Source organism: Cucurbita pepo, chromosome 12 (assembly GCF_057944985.1).
Source record: "Cucurbita pepo subsp. pepo isolate OVF chromosome 12, ASM5794498v1, whole genome shotgun sequence".
In the NCBI taxonomy this organism is placed as follows: Eukaryota; Viridiplantae; Streptophyta; class Magnoliopsida; order Cucurbitales; family Cucurbitaceae; genus Cucurbita; species Cucurbita pepo.
Genome location: NC_141809.1, coordinates 7,527,218 through 7,541,407, shown reverse-complemented (window position 1 = coordinate 7,541,407; position 14,190 = coordinate 7,527,218). Strand labels below are relative to the sequence as shown.

General features: G+C 35.4%; 1 protein-coding gene and 1 pseudogene across 1 annotated transcript; both read right to left on the bottom strand.

The window, feature by feature from the left end:
• Positions 1–10,265: 10,265 nt before the first annotated feature.
• On the bottom strand, positions 10,266–11,044 carry LOC147789911 (exopolygalacturonase pseudogene; annotated as a pseudogene).
• A 368-nt stretch (positions 11,045–11,412) lies between these two features.
• Positions 11,413–11,954, bottom strand: LOC147789910 (polygalacturonase-like). Its single transcript, XM_087129407.1, has 2 exons — positions 11,808–11,954; positions 11,413–11,721 (listed from the first exon to the last, which is right to left on the bottom strand). The coding sequence occupies exons 1-2, from the start codon at positions 11,952–11,954 to the stop codon at positions 11,413–11,415; spliced, it is 456 nt and encodes a 151-aa protein (XP_086985533.1).
• Positions 11,955–14,190: the final 2,236 nt, after the last annotated feature.

The following is a 14,190-nucleotide window of genomic DNA, read 5'->3' as shown; positions in this document are numbered from 1 at the left end:
TTATTTCTCTCTAACATTTTTAATTAAAAAATTAAAACTATAATATGAAAATTAATTTTATGTTATGGTCGTTCGGGTCCTTCACCTAGACTAATTTTCATAGTGTTTCATGACCTAGCCCAACGAGGCTTTTATCTGGTCATCATATGTAAGGACCAGTCTGACTCGATACTCCAAAAAGGTGAGTAAACTTTCACGAAATAAAACAAACAGTATTTAAAACATAACATTACTTAAAACAAAACAGTGTTCATACATGAGTAATTAAAACACAACATAATAGTTAAAACACCGAATAAGGAACGAACACAAAATATTTCAAAACAAATTGGTTGAAGACGACGGGTGAGGCTTGTCTATGACACCTGCTTCGGAGTCCGCTCCCAACCTCGACTAGCTCCTTATTACCTGAAAAAAAAATGCAAAATAAGGAAGGAGTACAAGACTCAGCAAGTAGCCTACTTGTAGGCTCTTTATCGTGTTCTTGATATGCTAGGACACCACACTCTTTCTTTTCTTGTTCTTGTTTCTTTTGTAAGTAATTAGGCCCGTTCTATTTCTGACTTGGAGTTATGTTAAGAATGAGAAATAGAATTGGGACAGAAAGTTACATCTTCATTAATATTCACAATGTTTAAATAGGATACAAGCTACGACGAATACCTAAAATTAAGGGAAAATATTAACTAACTAAATCTTGAGAGTCAAATAAAATATACTACTAATCAAATCATAAAGTAAAAAAAATATTAATTAAGAATGTATAAGATATATTCCAACACTAATTATTATAATATATTCTCCTAATATTATATCTTAATACTCCCCCTCAAGTTGGAGAGTGGCTGTCAATCACACCGAACTTGTCTTTCAAAAAATCGAACTGACGTCTTCCCAAATTTTTAGTGAAAATATCCGCCAATTGCATTTTAGTCGAAACATAACATGGTTTGATGATTCTAGCTTGTAATTTTTCTCGAACTATATGACAATCTATTTCTATGTGTTTCGTACTTTCATGAATAACATGGTTTGATGATACTCAGCTTCTGCTGATGATCTGGACACATTGATTTGTTTTTTAGACTTCCAATGAATAATTGAATTTCCAAGGAAAATGCAGAACCAAGAAATTGATCATCTGGAAGTTCGACAACCGCCTCAGTCTGAATCACAATATGCTTGTAATCTTAAGTTGTTTTCAGATGGTAGTACAAGTTCTTGACTAGGAGTACCTTTGATGTATCTCAGAACTCGAAGAGCTACCTCCCAATGTGGTTTTCTTGGTTCATGCATAAATTGACTAAGCATACGAACTGAATACACTATGTCAGGCCTAGCAACTGATAAATATGTTAATCTGCCAATCAACCGTTTGTATTTACTTGGATCATTCAACTTCTCCCCTTTTGTTAAAGAAAGTTTCAGATTTTGCTCCATAGGAAATCTTTCTGGACGTGCTCCTGTTAGACCTGTGTCTTGAAAAATGTCTAGAGCATACTTCCTTTGGGAGATAAAAATTTCTTTTCTAGACCTAGAAGATTCAATGCCTAGAAAATATTTCAAATTCCCTAAATCTTTGATAAGGAATTTCTCGAGTAAACTAGTATTGAGATGTTGAATTTCTTTGAGACCGAGTATGATTACGTTCCAAAGCTGCAATTTCATCATTTATAGCCTGCTGCCATAATGGGTCGCCAACTGCCTCATCATAGGTTTTAGGTTCTGTCTGGGCTGTAATAAGAGCTAGAAAACCACGTTGAGTAGGAGAAAAACGAGAGAATGAAAAGTAATCATGAAAGGGATACCTGGTGCCAGTGTTCAGACTTGAGCTAGAGGTTAAATGATTGGCTCCAGAAGACATCTCATTATCATTATAACAAGATGGAGGCTGTTTTGTACGAGTAGAACGTTAGAGTGGAACTGATGTATCAGGTGGGATAAGATTAGAATTAGTGGGTGTATCTGGAGAAGGAATAGAAGCCGGAGGAGACAACGAGATAGTAGGTGAAGGAATAGAAGGTGGGGGAGGACTAGAATGGATGTTTGAGTAGGATGAATCATGAAGTGGTAAAATGGGAGTTGAAGGAGCTAACGTCAAAGTTTGTGAAGCTGATGAAAAAGGAAAATCATCGTCACAAAATTGAACATCACGACTGATAAAAAAAAATCTTAGATTGCATGTCACACAACTTGTAACCTTTGTGACCGCAAGAATATCCTACAAAACACAAGGAATTGCCCAAGGTTCAAATTTTTGCTTAGGGTGTGTACTACAGTTGCATAACACATACAACCAAAAACTTTAAGATGGTGAAATGTATGTGGTTCTTTGTATTGTGCCTCAAAGGGTGTCTTGTTGGATAACAATGGTGATGGTGTTCTATTTATAAGATAAACAGCAGTTAAAATTGTGTTCTATGTAGAGTGCATCTAACTTTAACTCGGCCTGATATTTCTTCTGCAGTTGGGGTTATGAGTCGGTACATGCAAAGTCCAAAGAAGCCTCATTTGGATGCAGCTCGACGGATCTTGAGATATGTCAAAGGTACAATCGACTATGATCTTTTGTACAAAAGAAAAAAAGGCTGCAAGCTAGTTACATAATTGCCCTGCCACCGAACCTTGCCGTCGTGCACAATGTGTTTCACGTATCCATGCTGCAAAAGTACACTCCAGACCATACTCATGTAATCGAGCATGAGATGCTTCCCCTTCAGGAAGATCTATTTTACGAGGAGAAGCCTAGCAGAATTTTGGCTTGAGACACTAGGCGGTTGTGCAACAAAGATATTCCCTCGGTAAAGGTCTCATGGGGTAACTGTCGTGAGGAAGAGGCAACTTGGGAACGAGAAGAGGTTGTGAGGAAAGCTTATCCCGAACTCTTCCAAGAGATAGCTACTTTCGGGGACGAAAGTTCCTAAGGAGGGGAGAGTTTGTAACACAAAGAAAAAAAAAAGGGGGGGGGGGGGGGGGGCTAAGTCAACTGAGGGGCAAAAATGTCATTTTGCCCCTCCAGCCCTAATAGGGGTCCAAGGAGAACCCCGTCACACCCCCTGCAAAAGAAAAAAAAGAGTTAGAGAGAAATTTGAGAGGAGTCAGCCGTGAAGTTTAACGGACCACCTTCGGAAGAGACTTGTACAAGGATTGAGAGGTTAGTGAGGCCGACGCTCCGTCAAGACCCAAGAACATTTCGCGAGGTAAGGTTATGAACGACATTTCTCAGATCTGAGCTTTTCCTATGTGAATTGAGTCCTAAAATGCTGAAATATTCACCTAGGAACAACTCTATGCACGATCAGTGAAGAAGTTTGGCCAAGACCTCAACCCGAAGGCGGAGATCCGAGAATCGTCTGAGAACGGTGAGTGAACTTTCGACGCTCTTAACTCGTCCGGTAGTCAAGAAAAAATTACAAAAAAATACTAGGATGTACCCCGTAACATGATCTAGAATTTTGCCTAAGAAATCATATTGATCCGATCTACAGATTGAAAGATATGAAAATCGGAAAAGGGGACTGTGTTACGGATTTCAGAGGACAGAGAAGAAAAAGAAAAAAAAAAAAAAAAAGAGGTCGGTCGGCGAGTGGCGAAGGGTGGCATGACAGGCACCGGACACGCGTCGACCATTGGCTGGAGCAACGCAGCTCCAGCGAGGCGACAACACATGTCCCTTGCAAAGCCGAGCCAAACCGCAAACGTGAGCCGAGCCGAGCCGAACCGGACCGGCCGACCCTGTTAAGTTAAGATTCGAAGAGAGCCTACAAGTAGGTGTCTTACTGAGTATAATTTTTATACTCATCCTTGCTATATTTTCCTTTTTCAGGAGCGCGAGGTGTCGATCAAGGGCGGGCGTGATGGAGACGGGGATTGTCACAGAGGAACGGGTTGTCCCGGGGCGTCAATCTAGTCTTTATTTTGTGTTTGGATACTTTCAAACTTTATTTCCAAACTGTCATGTGTTTTGTTGTTTGTCGTCCAAAAACTTTATTGGAATTTAAGGATTTTCTTTATTTCATATTTAAATCACTTTGTGCATTTGTGCGTTGTCGTAAGTCACGGTCCGTAGTAAAATACGGGGTTGCGACAGCATACAAACTACAATAAGAAATCAAGACATTAAAGAAGTTTAGATGTATTTCTGGTCTCAAGAAGAATATAAACTCTATTGATTAGTTGGATAGCACATGTTATGCACCAAATTTTGGAAAAAGTTCGTGAAAGATTGTGAAGGGTTCCATGGTAGTAGCACATGACACAAAATATGAAATTTATACGCAGAGTGCATAAACATGGTTGTTGTTAAGTGGAATCATGAGGGATGATTAGACGGTGAGAACCTACAACCCCGAACCATGAAAGATTCAAGGAGTCAGGAATTATGAGAGTGGAGACTTGAGTCCCTACCAAGACCGCCTAACCACCCTTGAGACCTAGAAGGCCACCTTAGTACCTTGGGATGTAGAAGAAAGATTTCTAAACTGATAGTAGCTGGTATGGCGTTCAAGTAGTTTCCACTCACCTTTCCACTCTTGTACAATACCATCAAGCGAGGTGTTACATTGGTTAGGATGGTGATACAAAGTGATAGATTGACTATTCTGCATGTGGGTCCATCCTATGTTGATCATGCGGGTTGTTGGGTTTTATGTCCTAAAACTCATAGTTTGTAAATAAAAACATATTCTATTTTCAATAAAGTTATCATTGATGTTTATTCAGTAAAGATTGTTATTGAATAAAGTATATTTTACGATCGTTAATCTAAATCCAATAAACTAAGAATACTCTGGCTATAGTATGAGTACTTGAACTATATGTAGAGACATAAGAGTGGATCAAGTTCAAGTATATAGTCAAAATGATCTATAGTACAGGGATAAGGCTGAGTACCTTATCTTGGGGACACTATGGATGCGGTCCACTTTTGTATATGACATAAACAATGTGATCACTAAATTGTACATGCGGAGACATGTGAGTGGGGGCGTCCTATGCAATGAGTATTGCATAAGATCGGACCATGAAGAAAATCACTCTCACTTTATAATGTCGTTTATTGTTGAGACTGATTTTCTTTTCATTCAATGACCTAGGTAACTCGATCTTAATTCGAAGCTAACCTTGAACTCCTGTTTATTCGAAATTATCCTTAGATTGGCATGGGTGAGAGTGGCTCGAGTTCGCCAACTCAATAGGCTGGGGACGTGGGGTGCAAGATGGAATTCGCTCCTACCCACTTTTGGGGATAGAAGAGAGGTAGTTTCCTTAAGTACTAACTCCAGGTCTTAAACAAGGGGCCCCACCCTCTCATTGGCGTGAGAGGGATTCGGTGGTTGGATCATAAACCAATTTTTCATTAGAGGATCAATGAGACATAAGGAACAAGAAGTAACTTCAGGGGTAAAACGGTTAATTGACCCAGCTCTAGTTACCAACAACCTGTGAAGGATCGACTTACTAATCATGGTTATATCAAATGGACAGAAATATATATATAGTGAGGGGAGTGCAACTACTAGGCTATAGTGGAGTGTCCTAGTAGTTAACGAGTGTTGGTTAACAAGGTTAATGAATTTAACCAGTTAATCTTGGATCGTTGGAGTCCATGATTTATATGTCCATTAGGTCCCTCTGCTAGCTCATATCGGACTAAACCATAGAACAGGTGACGAGTGGGTTCGAAGTGTTCGAATTCAAATTAGGGAATATACGCTACATATATACGATATATTTAACCGCATTTTTGTTTTATTTACGAATTAAACAAAAAGAGAGAATTTGAGATATTTAAATAAGATTTAAATATTTTAATGAAATATGCGTCGTAATTGATTGGGATTGGGATCGGCATTTGAATTAATAATAAATATTAATTAAATAGTTTAATTAATCCTTTAATATAATAATTTCAAATTAGTTATCGAATTAAAATAAAGAAAGTCAAAATGTTGTCTTCACTAATGGAAAAATCCATGTTTGAGTCAATGGAATTTTGAGGTGTCAAAATTTGGTTTAACCAAACTTGCATGCTTGCCAAATAAACCCCACAAATTTTAGTGTTATTTTTAGTGTCAAAATTTGGTGAGCTCAAACTTGCATGCTTGCCACATAATCCCAAATATTTGAGTGGAATATTGAGTGTCAAATTTGGCGATCTCAAATTTACATGAACATGCAAACATAACTCTATAAACAGAGTGATCAAGGTACATGGAACTTCTCCCTTCGAAAAACCTTGAGAAAAACTCTCACAAACTCTCTCTTCATATATACTAAATCACTCCCAAGTTTAGTCACTCATCGGATTACACAATTTCATTCTAAGGCCGGAGAATAGTGGAGAAGACACTAGTGGTGGTTCGAAACCGATTCGTGAGGAAAAAGGAATTTGAACTACAAAAGGTTAGTACTCAAATACCTTGAGTTTTAATACTTATGAACAAGCTAGTTATTTACTATAATTGATGTTCTAAGAGTTCCTAAGATCCAAATTGCTTCCGCATGTTTTATATTAACACCATCAATAACTTGTCGAGCTGGCTTGTATCGGAAAGTAGCACGCCCCAACCTTGGGCGATCTCATGGCCTGTGCGACGGGTTCGCCAGTTCACTCCTCCATGGACGACGAGCAGGCTGGCACTCACCATGTTCCTCACCTGGTACAAAGTTATATGTCGTAGCGCCTCATACTTAGACGTCGGATATCGCTACGAAGGTTAAATCTTCTGCCCAGGTGTGTGTACCAAGATTGTTGAAACTCTAGAGCCTATAGAGTAAGTTGGTGGTTCCCTACTATGACATGGATGCGATAAGAGCCTATAAGTATGTTGCTTACTGAATATATTTATACTCATTCTTATTTACATTTCTTTTTCAGGTCTGTGAAGCTACCGATCGTGGCAATAGGGTTCTCGGGAGCTTAGAAGTCAGAGAGGAATTGTCGACTTAAGGCGTTTTTCTAGACTACGTACATATAGTTGTCACTTAATACATGTCATATTTGTTGGGATTTATGCCTTAAAGCCTCGTAATTAATTATTTAGGTTTTTAACAATAATTTTTATTATTTTATTTATAATTTAATTGTTATTCATGGTATGAAAATCCAAGGTTATTAATGTAATCTTGAACAGTATTTGGTTGACATACAAGAGAATCGTGTTCAAGTAATAACCTAAAGAGTCTATAGTATATGGATAAAGTTGGATGTCTTATCATGGTAACACTATTGATACGACACACTTTGTAATTGTTACAAATGATTTGATTCAAATCGTTCATGTGGAGACATGTAAGTGGGGGTACCCTATACAATGAGTTTGTATAAGACTGAACCAAGAAATGATTAATCTCTCTTTATAATTCCGTTAATTGAGAAGATTAATATTTCACACGATGATTATGTGCGAGTCGATCTTAATCCTGAGTGAGTTATGAACTCCTGCCTGTGAGGGCTTGTCCTTTAATTTACATGGGTGAGAATTGCCCTTTAGGCCGATTCAATATGCCTACCATTTTAGGGACTTGACCAAATAGGGAGTTTGGAACATAATATCATGAGATGAAATTCACTCCTTCCTATACTAGGAAACTAGATGAGTTGTTCTCTTAAGTACTTATTTCGGGACTTGAACAATGGGGCCCCACCCTCTCACTGGTCCGAGAGGGACTTGGTTTATGATTGGATCATAAACAAATTGTTTATTAGAGAATCAGTGGTATTTAAGTTGAAAAATGTAATTACAGGGGTAAAACGGACTTTTGACCCTACTGTAGTTATGAACAACTCATGAAGGATCGACTTGCTTGTAATGATTATATCAATGGACATAACTTGTCCTACAGTGCATAAGAGTGCAACTCTAGGTTTATAGTGGAGTGACCTACCGTTAATGAATGGAAATTGATTAATTAAAAAGTTTAATTAATTAATTTTGTATCATTGGAGCTTGTAATCGGTAGGTCCATAGGGTTTCCTTGCTAGCTCATAGTAACGCTAAAGGTTCAATTTATTTGAAAGAAAATTTGAAGGGTTGAAATTGGTATTTAATATATTAGATATATTAAATATAAAGGAGAAAATAAATTTAATTTGAAATGTCAAACTAATATTGAATATATTAGATATATTAAATAAATTGAGAAAATATATTTAATTTGAAGGTTTCAAATTAATATTTAATATATTAAATATATAAAAAAAGAAAAATATATTTATTGTATGAGATACAATTAAATATTAAATCAATTAATGTATGATACATTAAATAAAAATATATTTAAAATTTGAATGAGATTTAAATTAATTAAATATATATTAGGATATCTTATAATATTTAAATATAGTTTGTTTAAGGTATTATATCCTAGTAATATTAAATATGTAAATATATTCTTGGCAAAAATTCTTGAAGAGTCTCTATAAATAGACTCTCCGGTTGAGCCAAACACACCAATCTCTCTCTCTTTCTCTCAAAAATGAAATTACATCTCGAGAAAATTCTCGAAACCGAGTACATCTTAGGAGGCATGAAACGGATTACATCTCCAGAAAAAAAAAAAAAAAAAAAAGCAAGAACCTCTTAAACCGATTTATGTAATGTTCCATGAACAAGATTTGAACCAAATTTTTTAGTATGAATTTGACACCCAATGGCTCTAGCATTTTCGGACATCTTTTGCAATATGACCACATTATTTACTCCTCATGAAGTGTTTCTAAGCAGGGAGATTATTCTTACCGATCAACATGAGTTGTTTTCAGCATATTTTGTCTTTACCCACATGTTTGTTAAGAAAATTTCAAGAGGTAGCCAAACATAATATTGTTCGAAACTAAACACGCTTAACTTTTGAGTCTTATGCTTGAAGCACCAAAGTAGGCAACATGATTTTTAGAGATAGTTTTCACTCCTAGGAGCAATTCAAAACAAGTAACTAATGTGACCATATCATTGAAGATGCAAGAAGTTGTGGGGGCCATTAGATGCCAAATTTGGATTCCCAAGGTCCAAATTTTAGGTATGTGATTACATCTTAGGAGGCATGTGAGTAAGGAAAAAGCATGCTACAAAAAATGGTGTTGGTTTGTGTGGATAGTTTTCACCCTTATAAGCAATTCAAGATAAGTTGGTAATGTCGGTATGTCATGGTAGATGAAGGGGAACGTCAAAGGTATCAGTTGCTAGTTGCTGAATCCAAATTTGAAATCGTGGTCCAAATCTTAGCAGGGGCACCATTTGCCATTTCCAAATGGCTTAGTTCCCCTTTTTTTTTTTTTTCTTTTTCTTAAGATTTTATTCTAAACAATAAAATCAAAAGATTTAATTATGTGGTAAGGGTTGTTTGAGTTGAATAAATTTATGATCCAATTAATTGTGTTAGGTCTAAAAATATCTCAACTCGACCCAGCTAAACTCACGAACAACAAATATCTTAAGACTTGAAAACACGAAACATAGCATCATCGATCAAGACCAAATTCTGTTTTTATTTTCTCTCTTTTGTGATTTCTGTTATTTTTTGGCCTTATTTACCATGGATTTGGGCAAATTTTGATGAGTTCTGGTACATTAAACTCCTAGAACATTTAGCTACTTTTGATATTTAATTTTTCTAGGACTATGGACATTTTTCCTATAACTAAACTTGGTCGGGATAAATAGGTAGATAATTCGATATTAAATGTAAATTCCTAAAATACATATTAATCATTGTCACTTAATTTTCTAATCTGAAAGCTAAATTTTAACAAGTCATATCCAAAAGTTGCAACCAAAATTACACGATTGACGAAAAAGATAGATTGAAGGACACGACTTGTTGGATTAGTCACCTCAAATTTTAATTCTTCTTTAACAATAATGATGGATCTGTGCAATATGGGAAGTAGTTAGGAGATTCAATCTAACTCATCCATTATGTCTAAAAGATTTCTAATGGTAATTGATTTGTTTAGGGTAACTAATTGAAAGAGGAGTTAGATATTTTTGTTGGTTAAAGATTCTTTTCTTGAGTAATGGATTAGTTTTTTTTTTAATAATGGTTGTTACAATTACGTTGTCTTATTTCGAATTCAAAACTAGAACTAAAAAAACAAGACTTGGAACAATTTTATTATATAAGGTGGTGGTAATAAAAACATTAGGTTGTTCACGACACAAAGTCTCCTTCAAACAGTCGACCATCTTATTTATTTCGAGAAGTACAACAAAAGAAACTCAAAAGAATGAGAGTCAAATGGATAGAGGCGGTCTTCTTTTTTAATTAAGGTTGTCTATTATATTTGAAGTTCTATGGCAATGAACAATCCATTGGACAACATAAGGAGAGGAACATATCTTGAGATTCGGTCTTCCTGAAATGATAGGTTTCACATTCGTGCATTGGGAGGAAATAGGACCTTTTATTCCATTGTAAGTGAGGTCAATGTTGCTTACTTTTACATCGTCACATGGTAAGTGACGGCTGCAAATAAGTTTGATTGCCAGCAGAGTTGCAGAACTTCCTCTAATGTTCTTGAAGCTCACTGTACTAATCTTAATTTTTGAAGGAATCTGAAAATTAAAATGAGACAACAAATGGTTTATTTGTTAAGTTATAATGAAAAAATGAATGAAAGGTTCGAGAATGCGATCCATACCTGCGGATTGCACTGATTCCATAGACAATACTCTTGGTCTATTAGAATAGGCTTGCTAACATTGACCATTATAATGTCCAAAAAGTGCATATTGGTGGCGGTGCTGCTAGCCGCAGAAGCTGGCCACGTTTTGATCCTAACACCATTAGTGGTGTTAATTAACGTGCAGTTCTTTACGATGACACCTTCAACAAGTTCTTCGTTAGTGTATCTACCAAGACTTCCGATGCTTATTCCATGTCCTGGTCTGCACGTCACGTTGGTGACTTTAATTAGTTTGCTTCCATCTCCAAGAGAAATGCAATCATCTCCAGTTGCAATTTTGGACTTTGTGATTGTGATCTTATTTGATGGACCGATGTGTATTCCATCAGAGTTTGGACTGTTTTCTGGTGCCATTATATTGATATTATGGAATGTGATGTTGTTGCAGCTGAGGACGTTGATATGGAAGTTCTTGCTATCAAGTGATGTTATTCTCTTAACGGTTGAATTGGTGATGAAGTTGAACCTCAAACTCTAAACATTTTGTATAATCAAATAATATTTTGTGAGAGTCGGTAATGAAGCTAAAAATTTGAACAGAACCCAATAAAATTGAAAACTCAAAAAAAATTCACTTCTTCACTTGATTGTTTAAAGATTATCCTCTAGAAAATGAAGAACATTTACCAAATCGTAAATGTCAGAACATTAGAGAAGACATGTAAGAAGCCCTTTCAAAAACAACAAGATGCATGAGATTGAGAAGGAAAGCTAAAGGCATATTACTTACAACAAGGAGTTTGGGCACAATTTATGCTTTGTGGCAAATCATTCCTTTTCCAAGCTGCCTTTCCTTGGCCATCAAAAACTCCTTCACCTGATAATGTCAATCTATCAACACGTGCAAAAGTGATCCAATTATCTCCCTGAAGACTTTTTTGTGTCTGCAATGTTCCTCCAAATTGAAAGTCAATTGGGCTATTACAAGGTCCTTCAAACTTCCCTTGCTTTACTTTAAATATCCCTTTCGGAATAAAAATTGCACTAGAACGATTGGACGTGAATGCATCCTTCCATGCATTTCCTAAAGCCTACATTTCACAAGTAACAAAAACTTATATCAAACAATTGATCAGCTTAACTAGTGATAATATTGATGTTCATATTGTATATTTACCTTCGTGATGTCAGTACCAGACACTATGTTACCATATCTTTTCAAAGGAAAAACAACATCGGCACTAGATTGAGCATCGACGGTAAGAGCTAACAATAGTAACATCAAAATTGTAGCAGCCAAGAAACTCGATTTGATCGTACTCATGAAGCCTGTGCTTTCTTTTCTTTTTTATGTATATGGTTTGAAAACTAGTGAGAGACAATGATATTTCGTTTTAGATTTGGAACTTTTTATTTATTTAATACAAATTGAAAAATAGGAATAAGTTGGGATGGAACTAAAAGAAGTTATGGATCCATTTCCCTCTCTTAATCCAAACATAAATTGATAACTAAAAGTTGTTTATCGTTTCTGTAAGTTGCTCATTAATGGTTGTGTTGTAATATCTCTCTCACTAGCCTTTGAATGGTTGAATCTCAAATAAACTGGGCATTGGCCAAACCCAACGAAGTACTAGCTTTGGGGCCACAAACATTTTTATTTATGACTACATTGGTTAGAGACTGTTGGACTACATTGGTTAGAGACTGTTTTCAACCTAAAATCGTTAGAAATAAGACTTGTACAAAAGGGGGGGGGGGGGGGGGGGGAAAGCAAGAACCCGTTAAACCGATTAGTGCAATGTCCCAGGAACAGGATTTGAACCAAATTTTTTAGTATGAATTTGACACCCAGTGGCTCCAGCATTTTCCGACATCTTTTGCACTATGACCACATTATTTATTCCTCATAAAGTGTTTCAAAGAAGAGAGATTATTCTTACCGATCAACCTGAGTTGTTTTTAGCATGTTTTGCTTTACCCACATGTTTGTTAAGAAAATTTCAAGAGGTTGCCAAACATAATATTGTTCCAAACTAAACATGCTTAAAATGGTAGGCATATTATAGGCATATTATGGTAGGCATACGCATAAAATGACTTGTATGACTATAATAAAGCAACAAAATGGCTTGTGCATATTATAGGCATATTATGGTAGGCATACGCATAAAATGACTTGTATGACTATAATAAAGCAACAAAATGGCTTGTCTCAAAGTATGGTATGTCCCTCAAATGGTAGGCATATTGAATGGGCTAAAAGAGTCATTCTCACCCATGTAAATTAAAGGACAAGCTCCCACATGTAGGAGTTCATAACTCACTCAGGATTAAGTTTGAGTCGCATATGATCATAATGTGAAATATTAATCTTCTCAATTAACGGATTTATAAAGAAAGATTAAATATTTCTTGGTTCAGTCTTATACAAACTCATTGTATAGTATACTCCCACTTACATATCTCCACAGGAACAATTTGGATCAAATCATTTGTAACCATTACAAAGTGAGCCATATCAATAGTGTTACCACGATAAAGAACCTAACTTTATTCATATACTATAGACTCTTTAGGTTATTACTGGAACACAATTCTATTGTATGTCAACCACATACGGTTCAAGATTATATTAATAATGTTGGATTTTGATACCATGGATAACAATTAAATTACAAATAAAATAATAAAAATTATAGTTAAAAAGTAAATTAATTACCCGGCTTTAGGGCATAAATCCCAACAATCTCCCACTTACTCTATACCGAACATGTTCTCTCACTTGCCCTATTGAAGATGGGACATGTCTCCTAATCCTAGACATTCTAGATGACCCTCAAACACTTTAAACCTAGAGAGTCATTTTATATAAAACAAAATAATTATCATTAAAAGTCATTTTGGTCATTACCAATGATGCTTTCTCTCTCAATATCATTCTTTATAGATTGATCTTTTATAATTTCCTTAATATTAGTCTTTGTATCACTATCATCACAATGAGAGTGACAAACTAAATCACATGTGAAACACCTTCCAAATGTTTAAGAAATTATTATAGTCATACCAGTCATTTTGTTGCTTTAAAAGTAAAAAATGTTCCGTATACCATACTTCACAATCTAAGGTAAAATTGATCTTAACCTAAATTTTCTAAATTTATGTAACTAGTGTACCACTTAAAGATCAAATCTTTAACTCCATACACAATAAAAAAATTCTCATTATCCATGGATACTTTGAGAAAACTTTAATTTTTCAGGTCATACATTAGTTTAACTAATATAATTTAATTAACTATATATTTAAGGTTAATTCTCATCTATGCATTAATTATCTCCCACTCAGGAAAAATAATTAATCATACTCTCAACATTTGAGGTTACTTAGGATACTATTCCTCTGACTTCATATTTCAATGATATTATCATTCTTTGAAGTCTTGCATCAAATATTTGACAATTTTGTCAATATAATATATATGAGTCAATATTGACATTTATCCTTAAATTTCTATTTTTAGGAGATACAAAATTATTCCAAATCTATTTATGGTA

What these genes read in the sequence shown, in the direction of transcription:
- LOC147789910 (XM_087129407.1), bottom strand. Translation starts at nt 11,954, where the DNA reads ATGAGTACGATCAAATCGAGTTTCTTGGCTGCTACAATTTTGATGTTA. An exon ending in CTGGTACTGACATCACGAAG is followed by an intron (nt 11,722 to 11,807) that starts GTAAATATACAA and finishes TGTGAAATGTAG; the next exon opens with GCTTTAGGAAATGCATGGAA.